Below are 20,651 nucleotides of genomic sequence, written 5' to 3' on the forward strand. Positions count from 1 at the left end.
TGTTTGTGTGTGTGAGAATTTTTAGAATTCTGTCCATGTGGGGGGAGGGGTATAAATAAGGATGAGGCTAGATCAAGATCAGTGGTCAAGTCAAGCATGGTACATAGAGAGCACAATCGATATTTTTTTTAAATAAATTGTTTTTCCATAAATATAAAATAAAAAAAAATTCGATCAATTCTTTCCTTTAAGGTATCAATCTCTTTCTATCCAAGTTTTTTGTATGCTTAATAATTTCGTCCATTTTCCAAAGCTACACCCCAATTAATTCCATATTGTATTTTTTTTTTTTGAAACCTCATATTGTAATTGTTGGAATATATCTTTTAATATATTGTATATATTGTGTATCTGTTTCCTTTTTTATCTTTAATCATTTAGGTTGTAAATAACTATAACTTATATAATTATTTCAGCAATATATGAAAATATATTTTCTCTGATACCATAAAATAGAAATAAATAATGTAAAATATATTCTCTAATCTCTCTGATATCATGTATTACTGAAATAATGATATAATTTATAGTTATATGCAACCTAAATAATTTAAGATAAAAAGGAAACAGATATACAAGATATACAAAAGATATGCACAATATATTCAAAGATTATTTTTATATATTGCTGAAATAATGATACAGGTCATAGTTATATACAACCTAAAAGATTAAAAATAAAAAGAAAACAGATACACAAGATATACAAAAGATATTAACAATATATTCAAAGAATATTTTTATATATTACTTAAATAATGGTGCATGTCATAGTTGTATATAACCTAAAGAATTAAAGATAAAAAAGAAACATATACACAATATATACAAAAGATATAAACAATATGTTCAAATATATATTCCAACAGTCGTAATATTTTCATTTTAATTTCTTCATGTGTCTTTTTATTTCTCTTTATTTAATAAAAAAAACTATGGGAAATTTGAAGTGGGAATGGGGGATATTGTGTTCCCAGTCTCCAACACAAAGACTGAAACTTTTTTAACTTCTCTGGTGAGAAATTTTTTATATTGTTTTTTGGAAAAAAAAATTATATTATATATAATATTAAATTTATGTTATTCTTTACTTTGGGGGTTTGAAGACACAAAGGGAATTAAGTTGATTCTGGTACTATTCCAAAGTTTCTCGCTTTGGGTGGTTCTCTTTTCCCTTTCCCTAGATGTTCTTTATGTCAGCTACCCATATTCACACCCATGATTTTACTAAAGTATAATTATTGTACCTCAAATTAATTTCAGATTTAATCCCCAAATACAAAATTAAATTAAAGACAATATTGGACCATATTTCATTGAGTAATTTGCTTTTCCTTTTTGTCCATTTTCTTAGTTCTCAAGAAAATTAAAATGTAACCTTACGTCAAAGGGGGCGCATTTTATGAGCAAGACATTTCTTATAGAAAGGAAAAGAATTAGTTGATTGTAATAATAATTAGTTAGCAAAGCATAAAGTAAATAAGATTTTATTGATCGTTTTTAAGGTCTCAATTTCTTTGCGAAGACAAAAAAACCTTCTTTTTATGTTTTGTATATAATCGTGGATGCTAGCAATAGCATGCGCACACTGGTCATTTAGGCTAAATGCGTGCCCTCCTAAATAATGTCTCATTATTTGAGTTGCTACCGAGCACCACGACCATCTTTTGTCCAAATAAGTTATTTATCATTATATATATATATTAACAAAAATATCATCATTTTATTGTCAAGATACATAAATTATATGAAAAACTGCAATATTTTTATTAAGATATATAAATTATACGGAAAGATGCAATATTAGTAATGTATATTTGTCTTCTTATGTTTTTTATCTTTTATATTATCAAATTTTGAGGGGTGTATTCGTTGCAGAGATTTATTAAATTTTTTTAAAACCACATACTTTTGTAAAGTTGATGGATTTCTATAGAATTTTATAGAATCTTACAGACTTTTAAAGATTGTTACAGAATCTTGTAAATTTGTTTTTATTGATTTTTATTGACATATATTTATAAATTTTTCTAGAATATTTTGTAATACATGATTTTTATTTATTTTTCAGAATTATTAATCGAGTGTCAATAAATTTTATTTATATTTCTTTAAAATAATTATATTTATTTAAAATATTTTTATCTATCAATATAAATAATTTTTACTTATCAATTTGGTTTACAAAAATCGATAAGTAGTATTAAATTTATTATAATTAAAAAATAAATATAACTCTATAAAATTTAAATATATTTAATTTTATATAGTATTCGTATTTATATAATATCTATTATATACACTGTTAATAAATTTTAAAAAATACGTTAATATATCAAGTCAATATATATCAATAATATACATATTATTATTATAAATATATGTATATATATATATATATATATATATATTAAAGTGAATAAGATCACTATGAAAAATTTTGAGTTATAATAAAAATTAAGCTACAGATTTAAAAAAATTATAGAAAATATTTAAAACATCAAATTTTATATAATAAATAATGAATTGATCATAAAAAAATAATTATTGTTGATCAATAAAATCTTATAATTTTTTGTCGAGTATTATAATATTTATTTAAATTTTTAATAAATATGATTTTAAATCTCGTGAGGTTTTATAATTTAAATTCGAAAATTATGAATAATAAAAAAATTTATTTTATTTTAGAAATTTAAAAATATGTTTATATATATATATATATATATATTGAAACTGTATATATATATATTATTTATAATATAGTAAGTATGTATGAGACTAGTATTATATATAGAATATTTTGTAGAAATGAAAAAAAGTTTCTGAGTTTGAAAATGTCAATCCAAATCTTTAGGTTGAACTAAAGATAATTACTGACTTTTTATTGTTGTACTTTAGATTTTAATTATTGTACTTAATAGAATTTCATGAAGTCTTTAAAAGTCTATTGACATTTTGAATACCTCTAGACTTTTATAGAGTTTTTAAAATTCAAGTTTGAATATCACGTGACTTTTTAAAAGTCATCTTGAATACCACTAAACTTTTATGGAGCATATAAAAGTCTAGATTGAATACCTCTAGACTTTTAAACTCCACAAAAGTCATTAAAAATCTAGAACCAATACACTAGTTTTGATCCGTTTGTCTTTGTTATTTTTACAATTTTAGTCATTTTTCGACGTACTACATATAAAAATTTCTTAAAAAATGTCAAAATTTGAAAGGAATCGTAAAGAAACAAAATATATCATGAACAAATTAAAGTTACAGTTTTTTATAAATTATAAATTAATCAACTAGTTAGAGGAGTACTACAATTCATATGATGTAATGATCAATTATACCAATAAAAACTACAAGTCTATAACATATTATTTATTATTTTTGTTTTGGTTGTAAATTAAGTGTTTATATACATTCAAGGGATCAAATTTAAAGGTGGGAAAAAAAAATAATTCCTCCAAAAAGTTGGTGATTGAAAGGCTGCAAAAGGGTTATGTTGGTTTAGGAATAGGGGACAACAGATGGATTCTTGAAATGAAAAGGGCGAGTTTAGAATTATTAGGCCACATGATTAATCTTAAATATTATCAAAATTTTAAATAAAGCAACCTTTGGTAATCAACATAATCATACCATGCGTGTGCATTCTCCATATATTTATTTTGCATGCCAATAAAATAAAAATCTATTGCCCAAATTTATTTTAGGTTTGCACAAAAAAAATAAAGTAAAAATAAAATAGGGTAGGCCAGTAGGCCACCTCCTGGATTTACGGGGTGGGAGCTCAAGCTCGACATGAATAGGGATGACAATTTCCTCCGAACTCGATGGGGAACCCGATATTCGACCCAAATAGAGGAGGGTATGAAGGCATTTTTTGAACCCGATTAAATAAATGGGTAAATGGGTATGGGGATCTCGTAAATGGGGATGAAGGAGGATGTAGTGGTATCTTACCCATACCCGACTCGATACCCGATTATATATATATATATACACATATTAATTTATATTAAATAAATGCTGATTTAATTTTTTTTTGTTGAATTATGTTAGTTGGATGAAATAATGAAAATTATTAATATAAAACTAATGCTATTTTTTAGAAGTTTTATTTTTTATACAAGTCTTTGGTTGTAAATTTTATTCGGTGTTTTATTTTTTTATTATCTTAAAAATTTTGATATAAAAATTTAGTAAATAAGTATAGTTTTATCAAATAATTAAAATTTTTAAAAAATTATTTTGATGGAGTATATATAATAAATGGGTATATGGGTAGGGTATGGATATCCGATCATCCGACGGGTATGGGGATGAAGATGAATTAAATATCCGATGGATATGGGTATGAGTACGGAGATGAATTTAATAAATGAGTATGGGGATGGAGACACGATATCCTACCCATACCCGACTCATTGCCATTCCTAGACATGAACATGATGAGCCTCGTTCAATGAAATAATTTGATAGAGATATCCCATTTGAATTGTAAACAATTAACATTTTCAATTTTATATCTGAAAAATTAATACCACTCAAATTGTGTCATAAAATTCAGGGTAAAATATTGATTACTAAGCATCAAAATTTGTTAAAAGCCCCTTTAAAAAAAATCAGTGCTAAAAAAATTATCTTTAAGTCATTTTTTTTTAACATGTACATAAAACACATTTGCCTCGTGCAAATGTTTTTTTACTCTAAAACCAAAGAAAATGATCTCGGTCAAATTTTTTTTATTTTGGACTGACATCAACATCATATATATATATATATATATATATATATATAATCTCACAGGAGGCAAGTGCACCCCTTAATTTTTTTTTTTATTATAAATTACTAAAGTACTCATACATTTAAAATGAAAATTATAATTTATGAACATATACTAGGAACCAAATACGGAAATACAAGAGAGGAGCTAAAAAATTTAAGTTAGTTTTTATTGTGTAACATGTGCAAAGTGACCGAATTTTTTTTTGGCTCATAGTATTTAAAAATTGAAGTCCAAGTACTAAGTTTTTAAACCTAGATACAAACGAGTTTTAAATTTTTTTTAACCTGAACACAAATTGTTGAAGCAAGAATCGTTAGCTTACAAGCTTATGAGTTTGATTTTGATTTTACCAGTCGCAACAATTTAGTGAATAGAAATTTTTTTGCTGTGAAGATTATTACGAATGTTAATTACTTATATTGAAATATATATATTTTGTAGTTTGTTGAATAAAGTTATTAGAATTATTTTCAGAAAATGTCAAGTCGTAGGGGTAAATTGTAAGTTAAATTTGAAATCTAACAATATTATTTAAATTGGACTACTATATTTAACTTTTTTTATGTGATGAATATATATATATATATATATATATATATATATATTTGTTCTTTTATTCTGTCTAGCTATTCTCCCTTAATAAAATTCTTGGATCCGTCTCTTGACTTGTATATGTGTTTGTAGACTATGAAGGCTACAAATAAATAAATAAAATAAAATTTGATGGAGCTATATTATTTTTCAAATTAACCAAGTATGCAAATACCCAATGTACGTTATAGGTAAAATGTTTTGAGGTGAAAATGGAAGATTTGTCGAGTGTTGGTTTACATGTGAAGATTGTTCGGAGAAGACTGAACATGTTGTGTTTCTCTTTTGGGCGGAAATCTGAGAGTAGTAAAGCTGAAAACTCAGAAATATGTTTCATAAAGAAACAAATTGAGGGCAGTATTCGTATTTGGTTTATATATAGTATATACACTCACTCACCATATATTATACTATAATAATATAATTTGTTCATGAAGTTGAGTTACATTCAAAGAAATGTGGTCCCAAAGCACTCAATCTGTATTTAGATGACTAGAAATTGATAATAATCTATTTCTTTGTTGGTACACATGGTTTTGGAACTAATGAGATGTTTCTTTTCTTTCTTTTTCTTTTTTTTTTTTTTCTGATTAAATGAGTCGGTCTACCCGTGTGTCACAGAAGAACTACTGTTATATCAATATATTTTTGATGAATAGATCAAATTATGAAAAAAAATATATTTCTTGTTGGAATACATGGTTTTGGAACTAACGAGATGCCTTTAAGTTTCTGATTTAATTAAATGGGGAGCAAAAATGGAGTCTGACCTTTAACCACTTACATTTAAAAGTGGTCTCCTAGTTGAGAATGTTGGTAGTAGTCAAGGGATGTGGACTACTAATTGTTACTAGGAAAAGTCACTTTTGTTTTTCTTGAATTCATTTTGGGTAATCATGGATTCATTAGAAAATTACTATATATAAAATCTTGTTATTGGAAATACTAGTTTCATCAAATATTTGACAAGATGGTGAGTTGCAAGTTTCTATACTATTAAAAACATATTAATATTTATTTTATATTTTTTCATTTCATTTCATTTCATTTTATTTGCATTAATATTAATATTTATTTTATAATTTTCCATTTGATTTTATTTGCATTAATTAAATTATAAAACGAGACAACATAAAACCATACAACTCGAGAAATATTTAATCAAAATTGAGAAAGGAGACCGTCAATGACGGCCCAATGAAATTTGAAGTATCAGCTTTTTGGGCCCAGAGACAGAAAGAATGATGGGGGTAGCTGAATTGACTTGTTATGGGCCCATTCTTTTCTTTATCCATTTGACCCAATTATTGTTTTTCCCACGATGTCAATTACAGAACTACCCTTCATCATACATTTTTTTTCCTATATTATTTTTATACAATAAATGAGAGGCCAAGATTTAGTAATCAACCAACTTCGAAATATAATTTGCTATTAGCATGCAAATTTTAGTTAAATGCACAAACTTTGTCCACTTTATTGTCCACTAACCAAACAAGACATGGAACTGGAAAACAAAGTGGTCGGATTCATATTCTAAGAGATAGATAGCCTTCCCAATTATTTCCATCCATTACAATTTCCCCTTTCTTTAGTACTGAGGAATATTTCCACACTTGAAAAGAAAAAGAGAGACAAATCATTCCATTCTTTTAAAAGAGAGAATGTACATATAATTTAGGTCCTCAAACATGCAATCAATGGTGTGGAACTCCAAAGATCTGTGTCGGGACCGGAGTCGAGATCATTCGGGGTCGTCGAACCTACATAAGCTTCTCGAAAAGAATCTTTTACATCCATGCTAGGCTTGAAAAATAAAGTTAATATCACAATTATTCCAAGTTAAAAGGCGAAGTTGAACTGTTATATGACAAATACTAATGGAAACAATGTGCCCCATTATATTGAGGTTTATAATGTCAAAGTTTACTTTGAAAAGTGCATTACCAATGGAATTTAGTAATTTACACCTATAAACAGATTGGGTTAAGCAATCATTATGTCCCATCTTTACAAGCCAACATGATGAAGATTTGTAAATTAACATATTCATAAATTGAGAAGCAAGCCCAAAGTGGAGATTTTCTTAAGCCATAATTGAATAGTGTTGAAAAGGAAAAGCGAAAATAGAGAATGTTTTTGTGCCCTATCTTTCTTTTGGCTAAATGTCATCATGGGCATGCTAGGTGAATTATGCTCCTTGGGCCATTGAATCATGATGATGCATAAGATGATGGTGTTTGCATGCTCATGTTAACTATACACAAATTCTTTTGTTTTTTTTTTTTGGGTGGCATCAACCATGATTAGGTTTTAGCTTTATTTCGCTTGATTTCTTGATCTTGTCTATCAATGTAGTTAGGTATATAAGGTTGATGCATGTACGTAAAACTTATATTATTCAGAGATAAGATTGATAAAATGCACAATTAGTCATCCATCTTTAGCTTTTAAGTTAAACATATGTTAAAAACATTGACCCACTTCCGGAAAACATGGATTCACCTTTACACAAGAATGGATCCATTTAGAAATCAGCGGATAGGGAGAAAAATGGTTTACATCGCATATTTCGGAATTATTTAACCATCGATATAGTTTTTAATTATTTTGGGTACTGTTTGATGTGAATGATATGATAATTAGTGATAAACAGAGAAAAATAACTTAATGAGATTCTAAGAATAAAAAATTATGATAAATAATATTGCATTTGTTTTGGTTATGAAAAGTTGGGTTGTAATGTTTTATCTGAATGAAATGCCCTAGATATCTTTGGATGGAAAACATACATAATTATTTTGTTTATTAGGATCGAAAACAGTAAAAAGTTGATAGGAAATATATATAAATATAAATTTTTGATCAGAGATGTACCAGATATGATTGAACTTGCACACCGTAATATAAGCCCACAGGCCGTATCTAATGGGCTAGGAAAATTTGCAACCAAAATTTTAGAATATCAAATATAAATAAGGGCAATTTGCTAAAAAATCCTCAAATACAAACATGTTTTGCTTTTGGGTCTTTAGTCATAAAATGTGGTACAAAACAATATAAGATGTGGTACAAATTAACAAAAAATGTGGTACAAAAAAGTGGCTAGGGAGTTAAGAGCAAAACAAGTTTGCATTGGGGATTTTTGAGCAATTTGCACTATAAATAATCCTAGAAGAGAGTAAAAGAGCATTTTGCATTTGGTATGATATTGAAATGCACTAAATAAAATTTTAATCTTCGGTAAGTATGATCAACACCAGAAAGATAAATCTTGATTTTTTTAATGATTCTATGCTATCTTATTCAGCCTTATATAATATACATATATGAGTTGATAAAACAAGAACGAATAGTAAAAAAATATAATTTATTTCTGACTTCTTCTTTCTTGCATCGTGTCGTTTCAAAAAATTTCAAGCCGCACATGTAGTAAAAAAATAAATCTTATGGTAAGGGGCATCTCCTTCAAGTTAAAAAATGATTTTTAGATTGATATCAACGCCGAAAGCTACAAGTTCAAAGCATATTATGTGCAAATTCACTTATATTTCATCGAGTTGGTATTCTGCATCATTTACCAAATAGAAGTTATATATGACTAAGATATCATCCCACATATAAAAATTGAATTCTTGTCTCCAATATTTGCATATTGGAACGTGTTAAAGTTTGAATAAATCGTTAGTCATCTCTCATCGGTTCAAACTACTGAAAAAACGACCAGCGCCACAAATTCTCTGTGTCATCAAGACTGAAATTTTGTGCATACAAATATGCAAATATACAAACTAAAACTTTGAACACGCTTCAAAGAGTATTTATTTAAGAAAATTTACTAGTTTTCCTCCATTAGGAGTTATGCATGCCTCTGTGTAATGCTGTAAGTAATTAGGAGTTATTTTTGGGACTCTAAAGCTTATGTCAAATACAATGTTCTTTATTCTTAATATATGATCAATAACACTAAGCTACGTTTCGAGCGTATATAATTCAAGTCCTGTAGAATATATCGATGAACAAATTCTTCATATGTATGATTGCTGAACATGCCTGATCACATCTGAGGTCTCGTTTGGACAACATAAATCTTACCGTCCTTAACGACACCTTCAACATCTTGTGCAGATCCATATATATCCTCAATAGTACTTCCTGCTTTAGCTATGCTGCTTAGGATTGAACTCCGGAAGTTATTGTCGACAATCAATGGATCAGATGAGTAATCAAGCACTACTTCTTCCTCTTCATCCATTGGCACACTGTAAGAAACATTAAAAAAATGTACAAAGGTGAATCACAATTTTTTTTAAAAAAAAAAAATCGTAAGCTCCTCAATTCTATACATTCTGTCAAGTGTTACCTATCATAAAGCCCGGCACCAGCATAACCTTCTAGATCTTCACCATTTGAATCTGACCTGAATATCATAGACCGCTTTATATAAAGGCCAACAGGTTTACTGGGGTAACCCAAAACCTGAAAAAGGTTCAAAGGATGGATACGTTCAGAGTTAGGCTCCGTGCACAAATCACATACATTATCTTTTCATGATGCCACTGCTTGTAACTTCTCAAGAACTAAAACAACAAATTTTATGGACTGATTATATTTTAAAAAATGAAAGGCCTAATAAATAAGTCGATCACAGTTTCACAACCCAGATCATTCGTAATTAACAGGGAGAAAACTCAAAAGTGGCTTGGAGTCCAAGATAATAATTTACCTGAGGAGAATTGAGATCATTTTTCTTGCAAACAAAGCTCAAAGCACGACCCGGATACGCTCCCACCAGCGTCTCTCCAAGCCCCTTAACCACCTATCAGATGAGATGTATAATTTATTCAGGACATACATATATGGAAGCATGGAGAGACACTGCTCATCCAAGGTTACGAGCCTTAGGTAAAGATTCATCAGGAGTCCATGTTGGAGTCATAGAACATCTAATAAAGGCATGTCACTCTTTGTAGAGTATGTGTAATAAGTGGTACAAAGATATGTCTGCGCCACTTAGTAAATCAACATTACCCTCTTATTTGGAATATCAATGACAACAAACATTAATGTAACATGACATAATCTGGGTTACCTCGGCATATATTTCTGATGAATCCCCAGAAGACGGATTAGTGGTGTGGATAACAAATGCATAATCAGCATTTATTATTTCTTGGACAAGGACAGCCATGCAAAGATAGTCATGATCAAGTTTCACTTTTCTTGTGCTGAAGTATGCTCTCTCGTTCCATTTAGAAGCCCATACCTAAAAACACAAAATGATGAAGTATAAGGCCTTATTAAAATAAACATTGGCAGAATTTATAGAGGAAATCAGAAGAAATTCGACTACAAAATGAGTGATTATTCAACTTATCTTAAACGGGTGCACGATGGTATATTAAATGCTCACCTTCTTTATGGCCATCCATGCTTGTTCCCATCTTTGTGAACCTTCATCACCAGGCCAAGGCATGTCCGACTGTTGCATCACGTTTTTAAGCTCTTTTACCTGGAACAAGATTACGGAAGTAAAATTCACCTGAGATTTGGATGCGGAATCATTTTCTTCAACAAGAAAGCGGTCAATTCCTGATAACTCAATTATCTTCTCCAACAAAATAATCAATTACATCCATTTACCAAAACTTAGGTTCAGAATCTAGCCTTTGCGATCAAATTCATAGTTAGAAGTAATTGATTTGAAAGGAAAAGAAATGCTCTCAAACTAAAACTGGAGTAGATGAGCCTTCAGGTATCTCTTTCTGGCAAATATCTAAAGTTCATTTATCATCAAACTAAGTGTGGTCGAAGAAGAACATACCAACTGAGGCGGAGCTGAAAGTTCAAGAACAGTGTCTCTAATTTCACCAAGTGCATTGAAATCTCCTCCATCTAATTTTGTTTTTAGAACTTGCAATTCAGTAGCCACTACCTGCAAAACATGACGACTTCACACTTCTGCTAAATCGATTCATTTTATTACTGAGTCGACACATTTCATAAATGTGCAAACAAGTACATCCAAAGAAACCACCTTTTACAAGAAAAATGATTCTTCACACAGACAACAAACTTCATGTCAGTTAAACTTGGAGGTGACCCAGTGTCTGCCAAGGAATGTGGCATTGTTTATATAACTGACAAAGTAACATTTTCTCCAATTTATAGCAATGTCTAACACGTAAAGCATCTAAAACCGGAAGAATGGAAACTTCTTAACAATAAAACACAAATTATTAACAAGTAGATGCCAACCAAGGACATTCCTTCAACCTCAATTTGCTCCAAACGGTGAAAATCCCTTCTTCGTGAAAATCTAAAATTCTTGTTCTTAAAGTTAGAGGCTCATACAAAAATGATAGAACATTCCTAGGTGAAAGAAAGGTTACTAGCAGTAAGATAAAGGAATGAGAAGAAAATGCATTGAATTTAAAACACGTCATTCCAAGTAAACAATGCAAAAAATTTACTTTATTTAGCGAAAGCAAACAAAAGGATAGGGGAGTAAACATGAAATGCATGAATGAAATGACCTCGTTCAAATCATCTGAAAGGACTGTTTCAAAGACACCAAATGGCAAGGCAACAGAAGTTGGAACATTGATCCAACTTGGCACTTTCACTTTAAGATGAGCAATATTGCGTGATTTGGCTCCAACCTGTACAGATCAAATCTTGCAATGCTTAACACAGAACAATTGAATCTTCAATAACATTTGTTGTTCATATGATATTCTCAACAGTACTATGGGCTCACCATATCACTGGTAAATTCCTCAGAACGAATTGCATATCTTCCAGCAAATTGCTTTCTAACCAAAGCCACAGGTGGTGCAGAAGAAACAATTTTGGAGTCAGCTGAACTTTCTAGATCATCCTCTTGCATCTCGCTGCAGTTAATGTAAAAGGAAACATACTTCATCTCCGCATAAATGGAAAAGTTTGTCAGCTTTAATATAATTTTCTGGAATATAAAAGTAAGCCAACTGCTAATTAATTTCCACCACAAGGTACCTGTATACTACATCTGCCGATGAAGGTTTTAAGAGTAGTAACTTTCCTTCATTTGCCCGGATATCATCCAATATATTGGAATCAAAGCATGTGGCGAAGCAAACCTACACAAGAAGAGAACTCAAATGGATAGTCACTGGGATACTTCTGATTGTCAGCAATCACACTTTTGAAACAAAAAAGCTAACAAAATACTACCTTACTGTTCCGTGCTCGAACAGAAACATGGGATAGAACATCAGGCATATCTGGGGTCAGTACTGCCACAGCACCATCAGGAATTTCTTCTTCCCCTCTAACAGATTTGGCCACTAAAATTGTTGGTTTCGAGAAAGATTTATTCTGGACTGACAGCAACTCATCAACCACAACAACATATCCAATAGCTTCAACGGGGCTAATGACCTGCCAGCTGTTTCAGAACATAAAAGTTGCGTAAAAAATCTCATATCAACAGGAAAATCCTAAAGTACGGGTTCATGGGCGCTAAATAAATGCCTGAACTGAGCAAATAAAATGGGATTATGGTAATAAACTTTGTGAGGTTTTCATCTGAAATCAATGTGGTTTAGATTGATGCACCAAACAAAGATAAAGCTATTTCGACTGAAAAAATAGAGCATAAATATCAACCTTCCTAGATGGGCAGTCTGTCGGAGAATCGGATCAAGTCTATTAAGAAGGGAGGACAATGAAGCAGCTGACCCACCCCGAATAATTTCTTCAGTGAAGATATCGACCTACATGAAGCAATTATACATATTTACTCTATAAGCTACAGAAGATGGTGAAAATGAACCCTGTTAAATATCCATGATTACATACTACTCCCTGATCCACGCCAAGCAGGGCACCCAGATACTCAGCAGATGGTTGCAGTAGTTGATGAAATAACTCGGCCTTGCCTGCAAGAGCAAGTCTTGTTCTGTCAAGGACAGATTTGGCAAACAATGCCCAGTGATCATTGCTGGACTTCAACATGGCCAAAGCTAGATTCCATCCCTTGCAAAAAGAAATTTAAATATGGGAGGGTAAAAAACACAAACACGGTGATGCATATGTTTCGTTTAAGATTGAACTCACCTTCAAGCAGTAAATAAGGTCCTCATTATTGTCCATTGAAAGCGCAAGGTTTTCAATGACGAGAGAAATGAAGTACATGATTTTCTGCGGATGAATATAATCCAAAAATGAAGGAACACGAGCATAAATCATTTAAAAGATTGATACATGTACCAAAATATATATCAAGTTGTATAGATAAATGCGATAAATTTAGCAAAACACACCTCAGGACTTGCATTGCTCAGTTCTTCATATCCACGCTCTACAGCTGTCCTAACTGTAGAATCGAGGGCAATATCCAGGAATATAAGATCCCTAAGCCGTTCGTTGGATTGGTAAAGCATCGGTCTAAGCTCCTCCCGAGCCTCTATCAATCCCTAAATGTAGAAATATTCCCCACATCCAGGAGAAAAAAATATATATAACGGTGTTAGACGGTTCACTGAACTAGGGGGGTAGGGGAAAGGAAAGTCGAAACTACCAACAAAATTGATGTACCTCAAGAAGAGCTTCAACATTTTTCTCTTCAATATTTACCAGAATAAATTGAAGAAGTTCCTATATCAGTAACAACAGTACAGAACGCTTTAATTTATTACTGAATTAGCCAATGATTGAATCAATTCATTGTTTTTTGTTTAATATCACCTGAAATCCGGATGGCAGACCGGGAACTGGGTTTATCTGCACTCCAACCATGAATCCTTGTCCCTGGTATGAGTTAGTAAGACATGTACATTAAAACTAAAGAAAATTGGTAACAACTGATTCGCGTTGAATGCATTACCTCAGTTCTGTATCCCATACAATTTGCTATAGCAGCCTCTAGATCTGCCCCTGAATGAACTGCCTGCACTTGTGTACTCGTTAGATTAAAATTTGGAGAAAGGCCCAATAACAATGGGAAGAATGCTTCACAGAAACAATCTTCTTCAAGCCAAGTTCAGAAAAACAGAAAGAGTCCCTAAATTTTGAATTTTCCTCGTACATTACTTCTCCCAAAATTTGACATAACACGATTTATCACACAAGCAGTTAGAGTCGATATTATATTTATATACTCTGCTAAATGCACTTTAGAAATTTAGCTGAATACAATCATGCAGATTAGAATCAATCACCATGTTCCAGCAACTCAATATATCATTTCAACTAGTTATCATACTCTGACCTTCAGAGTTCTCATGTAATTTTGAAGATCGCGCAACAATCCATCCTTCTGATCTCTTCTAAAATTTGGCTCACTGTGGATTGCACGGTCATAACCGAGAAGGCGCTCTTTTGTTATTCCATTATCATTTAAGCTCTTCCAGTAAATACTAATGTCAAAGTCACTCTTAATATAGTCAATCAATGCCTGCGATATACAAATATCATTAGTACAATACAAAAGAAAACACATATTTGGTATAAAAATCTACGAAAGAGATTGTTATATGTGATGAGAAACTACATTGACTTTCTAGATACCTGACAGATTACAACATCATCTGGACTGGTGTTGTTGTGTAACTTCTGATGCCATTCCTCCATCATCCCACCCTTGCAGTCATTGTTTCTCTGCAGTTCAATTACAAATCACAAAAAATAAATAAAAAAATAACGAATTAAAAAAAATTCAAAAAAATAACGAATTAAAAAAATCCAAAAATAACGAAGACAAAAGATGGACCAAAACAGAACACTTCTGAAGAAGACCTGAATCACTAAAATTTCATCCCTTATACGTTGCCCAACATCACCTTCACCTCCACGACCAACAGTAGACATAATCATACGTGAAATTTCACGATAATGAGGATAACTTGTGTAGACTTTCTGTAGCAAATCCGTAAGCCTGTCCTGAGCTTTGCTTATCTCACTGCCCACCAAAAGATAAATGGGACCGAACAAATTTTAAATACTACGAAGAACAATTCTTTTTTCATAACATAAAAAACACATACTTTTTGAACAGAGCGTGAGGAAATTTTTGGGGCATACAAATAGCTCTATTCAAATTTCTAGACGTCCCAAATACATCTATAAAATCAAGCAAAGAAAATGCGAAGAAATCTTACCGTGGTTTTACATTGTAATTTTTGTTCCATACGAGTTGTCTAGTAGCCATGAATCTCATCCACACGAAAATCGCAGCAAGACCAAGTTCACCAGCATTTGTGGCCTCTTCCATCAAGTCTGCTGCAATATTGAATCTGCAGGAAAGTTTATTGCATGCTCTCTCAATAAAACACAACAATCATCTGCTTCTAAGAAATTAAAATTTGTTACTATCTAACAGCATTTCAGATGGATTAGGGAATAAACAGAAAACATGTAGGTTGCAAATAATTTTCACTCAAGTTCAACCGTCCAATTTCCAGCATTCAGAAGGGGATGCATGAGTCAAAATCAGAAATATGCTAACAAGCGAATCAGAAGATTAAGAAAACTGAAATAACAACCATCTGAGGAAGGAAATTGGAAAGAAGGCAAGTACACCATCAGTCGAAGCTGAATGCTTTGTGATGCAAGAAAAAACTGTTTTACTTTGGAAATAGTTTCATCCCTATAGATTTACAAAATTGAGAAGCAAAGAATAATAGAGGAAATAAGGGGTGCCTCAGTCAGTAGAGATTTCTCACCGATGCATAAAGGACTTCTGTGCTTCACTCTCTAATTCCGCTATTTTTCCTAACAGAGCTTTTGATGTCCCTCTGCCATCCCCAGCATCCTTCCATGAGCAGAATAATCAGAATAGGTTAGCAATACCGTAAATGTAAAGCAACATATGAGACAACATGCTAGTATGAGAAGGCAGAATCACATGAATTCAACCACCTTTTGAACCTTCCTAGATTCAGCTCTAAAGTCGATGTAAAAGTCTGACCCACTGTTATTTATCCATTTCCCATCAGAAAAAAGAACAAATGGCATTCCCACGAATTTCTCATCATCGATTGTGATTTCTAACGATTGGACCTGAGTCAAATAGAGAATGAAATGAATCTCACATAGCTCAATGATTTGAAATCAATCTTAAAAGCTACTCATTCAAATGAACTTTTCTTTTGACAAACCTTGTAAGGTTGATTGTCAACGGAGTTGGTTGAAAATTTTGTTTCAGCAGCCTTAGCCAAAGAAACTGAGTCAGCCGGCAGTACACTTAAAGGAGGAGCCTGAATAATTTCCAACTGTCCTTATTAGTCCTTGGCAACAATTCACCACTATAGCTTTAAAACAGGTTCTCTTCCTAAATTAACATGAAAGATTCAAAATCTACGAAAATCTTTAATACATACTGCCCATTGTCCTGGTCTTTCAGACAAAGCCCAATGAAGAACAGCAGATTCCGGAAGATCCGTTACTAGATAAACTTTCGTCTTGCCAGAGGGCTTCGCTACAAGCACCTTTAAAAAAAAGAAAATATCAATAAAAATTTGACACGTTTCCTAAATTGAAAAATGATATTATTTTGCTTATTCACCAGAAGTTCCTTATCAGCAAGCTTATAAATTGCTTTGCACAAAACAGTATCAGCAATGTGATTCTCCTTTTCCTTCACAAACTGTTGAACTGCGGAGAGCACTTGTGGTTCTGAGGAGACCTCTTGTTCTTTTGGCTCAGAGGAAAACTTACTCAAAAGCTGCATTACATCCCTTTTCTTGCGTTGAATTCGTTCCGCCATGAAAAATTTCTTTTTTTCCAGTTGCTTTGCAACTTGAGTTTTTATCTCTCCTTTGACTATCTTCTTTTGGATGTCCTCAAGGGAAGATCCCTTGTCTAGCTCAACCTGCAACTCTTTTCGTGCTTCTTCAAATTCTTTCTGTTGAATAAACAATTCTAGATTAAGAGAAAGACTTGAAAACAATCAATGAGAACAATCCATGTGCAACCCACTGTATTTAGCAGAAAAAGAAATATATTGGATGCAAATAAACTATTTGTAACTATTTGTAACTCGGTGTCATAATGATCAGATGTATATAAAGCATCTGAGAGATTTGAAATTTACTAGTTGCTGCTCTGGAGAATAGTTTGGCTTGCCTGCCTTCTCCCATCTGACATACGCGTGTATTTGAACAAGATCATCCGGTATATTGCTCTTTGATCCGGAAACAAGTTTCTCCCTGCTCTCTCTTATATCATTTTTGCTTGTTAACTTTGTTCGAAGGTCCTGAATTGAGGAACCCTTGGCCATCTCTTCAAACAGCTCCAATCGAGCAGCCTCATATTCCTCCTGTTTTTGTGGATTTTATCAAATGCATAATCAACAGTAGAAGCAAATATCCTACAACAAACTAAATATTCCAGACCATGAATAAATTAGCACAATTGTTGCCACAAACAATTAACAGATCAGAATTTACAGAACAAATTCTAATGAGCAAATTTCAATGTATCTGGAGCTACAAACTACAAGGACAGAGAAAATTCATTAGTTTCCGGAAAATTGGGCCATTAGGTTCACTTCGGTAAAATATTTTATGGTCTGTGATGATGATATCAAACATAGTTACCAGTATCGCTTGTACAAATTTACACTCAATTTCTCAGATTTACACACCAAAAGTCATAGACAGAGCAAATCCAACAAGTATGTGTTTTCGTTTCACAAGAAAAAGAACAAACAAAACTTTAAGCAATGAAAAATAGGAGCTTGAACTCAAGTTTCTCCAGAAATCCTAAAAATTAAAAGGGCCTCAGCACAGAAAAGCATCATGCTTGTTCTTACACCAAGACTAAAGGGTAAGCACAAGATACCTTCTCTTGTTCTGGGGTATACATTTGTTTTCCCTTCCTTTCCCACCTCAAGTATGCCTGAATTTGCACAAGATCCTCGGGGACAGAAACACTTTTTGTCCTTGATTCTCTTGCTGGCAATTTAACAAGAATATTTCCGCCATTGTTCTTGTACCTAGAAACATGATTTGTGCAATGGGCTGGCATTAACAGAATGGTTCAATGAATGGACTCGGAAGTTTTTGGGCATAAAGTTGCTTTACCATTTATTTTGGGCTTCATCAAAAATAAGAAACTCCAGAGCTTGTATTGAAGGATCATCTATCTCTAGTTTCAGGACTGCATTTGATCCGGACTAAGAAAAAATCACCATATCGAAACATTATATCTAAAAGATTAGTCATAAAACAACTCTTATTATGGTCTAAGAACACATTTAATTAGTTTCACTCAAGCAGCAATCTGAAACATACTTTCACAAAAGGACTCCTAAGTGCTTGGTTCTGATACACCATAGTTCCAACTGGACGGCGATGAGGCAATATCCACTTTCTGGATAAAAACAAAAACAAAATTCTCAGGTAGTACTAGTTTGCAGATCTAGTGATGCTCGAAGATATTGGTTGATTAAGATATATTCGTCCAGTTGCACATACTTGCTTTGAGGTTTTATTGCTCCCCAATGTAGAATAAGGCTGTCTCCACTGCTTGTTACCTGAAAATTTACCACTGCCACAGATCCTGATGTTGGGCTACTTACTTCGACCTGTTTTTTATTCGATATTATACAGTCAAAAGCCCACATGACATGATCCATCATCTCAGTAGTATTCTAAGAACATGGGTTGAAGGATGAAAGATGATTAATCTGTAATCGACATTCTCAGGATAAATCCTACTATGATACCTGTAATCCAACATTTCCATCCAGGTTGAATTTCTCTACAAGCTGCTAGAAGCAAAACAAATAAGTCATATGAATATCCAATTAATCACCTTTGCTGCATTCACCATTGAAACCCACCAGTCATTTTAACATGGTTTTATGGCTGAAACTTTGACAATTATTCTCAGCCTTATAATTTGAATCTTTTCTTCAAATGGTCACAAAATTACGGACCATAAAATCTGATAAGTCGTGATCATGCGGATCATTGTCTAATATTAGTGAGCATTAGACAAAGGCTCTCTCTCACCATGTTTTGTAAATCTACTTGATTTAAACTTTGCTTGAAAACTATTATCTCAAAAAGGCAAAAACAGATTTTGGAATTCTCACCCCAGAAGATGGATCAGTGGCCAAAACAGCCTGAGATGACCTCGTAACAGCGCGCTGCTTTCCCATCCGTAATATATTTTTTTTCACAGTCAATCTTTGGCCATGGAATTCAGTTGATAAAGGCGATTGGTGTGTTAGTGAACTTGCTTGAAGCTGGAAAAAAGAACTTCTCCAATTTGAAATCGAAGAATTGATTCTCCTCTTATGCTCAAGTCTGGTAGGAGAAAAGCAATACTGAAGCAGCAAGTTATTCCCTACAGCACCGCTCATATTCTTTCAATATCCTACAAGATTAATACGGGAAATCCACCACCTCTAAGCCATTATGTTCAACACCATTACACCAACTACAAAGATCAAGCAAATAGAGTGTAACGTTTTTTTCTCCCATTGAGTCGCATTTTTCTACACGCGTAAACCAAGAAATTCCCTATTTTACAGAATCATGCGCCGCAGGCATAAAGGTATGAAATCGCAAACGGTAATGCCGGAGAGCTTAGCTTATCTGCTACTTAAAGAACTTGATCTTACCGATTGCTGCACGAACTATTTTCCACTCCTTGAAGACCACAATAAAAAATTCACGGCTTCAAGCAGATACTTTGTCGAATCCATAGCAGAAACCGCCCATCCAATTCAAGAATTCTAACAAACAGCAAACATGCAGTTAAAATTAACTTGAACCAATCCAACAAAAATCGAATCAATTCTGCAATCACCCAAAAAAATAAAATAAAAAGGAAAATGCGTTCAAATTATTATGTACCTGGAAACTGAAATCAACGAAAATTTAGTAGCTGAATCAATAAAAAGAATAATACAAACACAATTATGTAGTACTGATAGAGTAAAAGTAAGCGACAGAAATTGGAAAATGGAAGACGTAAAGGAGAGCGAATGCTGTTATTATATCATCGTTAATTAGGGACACGTGGCTGATTCTGAGCGGGACGCGATTGTGTGGGTGTGCCTAATTAGTCGTGATTTGGGCTTTTATTTGATTTTTTTTAGTGCACTTTCAAGTCTCGGATTTTCTTAGTTTAATAAAAAATTTTTTTACATCTAATAGATGAATATCACACATCTAAGTTAATTTAGACGTCAATTAACCTAGACGTCTGTTATATTTGGGACATCAAAATTATATATTTACAAATTTTTAATTTTAATGATAACGAGCTGACT

General features: G+C 32.2%; 1 protein-coding gene across 3 annotated transcripts; it reads right to left on the reverse strand.

Annotated features, from left to right (window-relative positions):
* Nucleotides 1–9,175: 9,175 nt before the first annotated feature.
* LOC140871297 (alpha-glucan water dikinase, chloroplastic) lies at nt 9,176–20,373 on the reverse strand. Of its 3 annotated transcripts, none has more exons than XM_073273741.1 (35): nt 20,233–20,373; nt 19,998–20,111; nt 19,467–19,750; nt 19,095–19,136; nt 18,844–18,953; nt 18,661–18,739; nt 18,451–18,542; nt 18,209–18,362; nt 17,460–17,684; nt 16,932–17,270; nt 16,747–16,854; nt 16,525–16,623; nt 16,286–16,426; nt 16,090–16,178; nt 15,526–15,660; nt 15,164–15,326; nt 14,936–15,025; nt 14,637–14,822; nt 14,253–14,315; nt 14,114–14,176; nt 13,964–14,023; nt 13,690–13,842; nt 13,484–13,567; nt 13,226–13,402; nt 13,034–13,140; nt 12,599–12,812; nt 12,401–12,504; nt 12,144–12,276; nt 11,920–12,045; nt 11,208–11,318; nt 10,797–10,895; nt 10,476–10,649; nt 10,110–10,202; nt 9,747–9,862; nt 9,176–9,645 (listed from the first exon to the last, which is right to left on the reverse strand). In XM_073273741.1, the coding sequence occupies exons 3-35, from the start codon at nt 19,734–19,736 to the stop codon at nt 9,441–9,443; spliced, it is 4,404 nt and encodes a 1,467-aa protein (XP_073129842.1). In that variant the 5' UTR covers nt 19,737–19,750; nt 19,998–20,111; nt 20,233–20,373; the 3' UTR covers nt 9,176–9,440. The 3 variants fall into 3 exon arrangements, with proteins under 3 accessions (XP_073129842.1, XP_073129841.1, XP_073129843.1); XM_073273740.1 differs by having other exon boundaries at nt 19,095–19,139; XM_073273742.1 differs by lacking the exons at nt 19,095–19,136; nt 19,467–19,750; nt 19,998–20,111; nt 20,233–20,373 and having other exon boundaries at nt 18,451–18,526; nt 18,844–18,871.
* Nucleotides 20,374–20,651: the final 278 nt, after the last annotated feature.

Source organism: Henckelia pumila, unplaced genomic scaffold (genome assembly GCF_033568475.1).
Source record: "Henckelia pumila isolate YLH828 unplaced genomic scaffold, ASM3356847v2 CTG_461:::fragment_3, whole genome shotgun sequence".
Classification (NCBI taxonomy): Eukaryota; Viridiplantae; Streptophyta; class Magnoliopsida; order Lamiales; family Gesneriaceae; genus Henckelia; species Henckelia pumila.

Coding starts and splice junctions, on each gene's coding strand:
- LOC140871297 (XM_073273740.1), bottom strand. CDS start 19,736: ATGAGCGGTGCTGTAGGGAATAACTTGCTGCTTCAGTATTGCTTTTCT. Junction 18,363..18,450: donor GATGAAGCCCAAAATAAATG/GTAAAGCAACTT, acceptor TCATGTTTCTAG/GTACAAGAACAATGGCGGAA. Junction 11,319..11,919: donor TTTCAGATGATTTGAACGAG/GTCATTTCATTC, acceptor CATGTTTTGCAG/GTAGTGGCTACTGAATTGCA.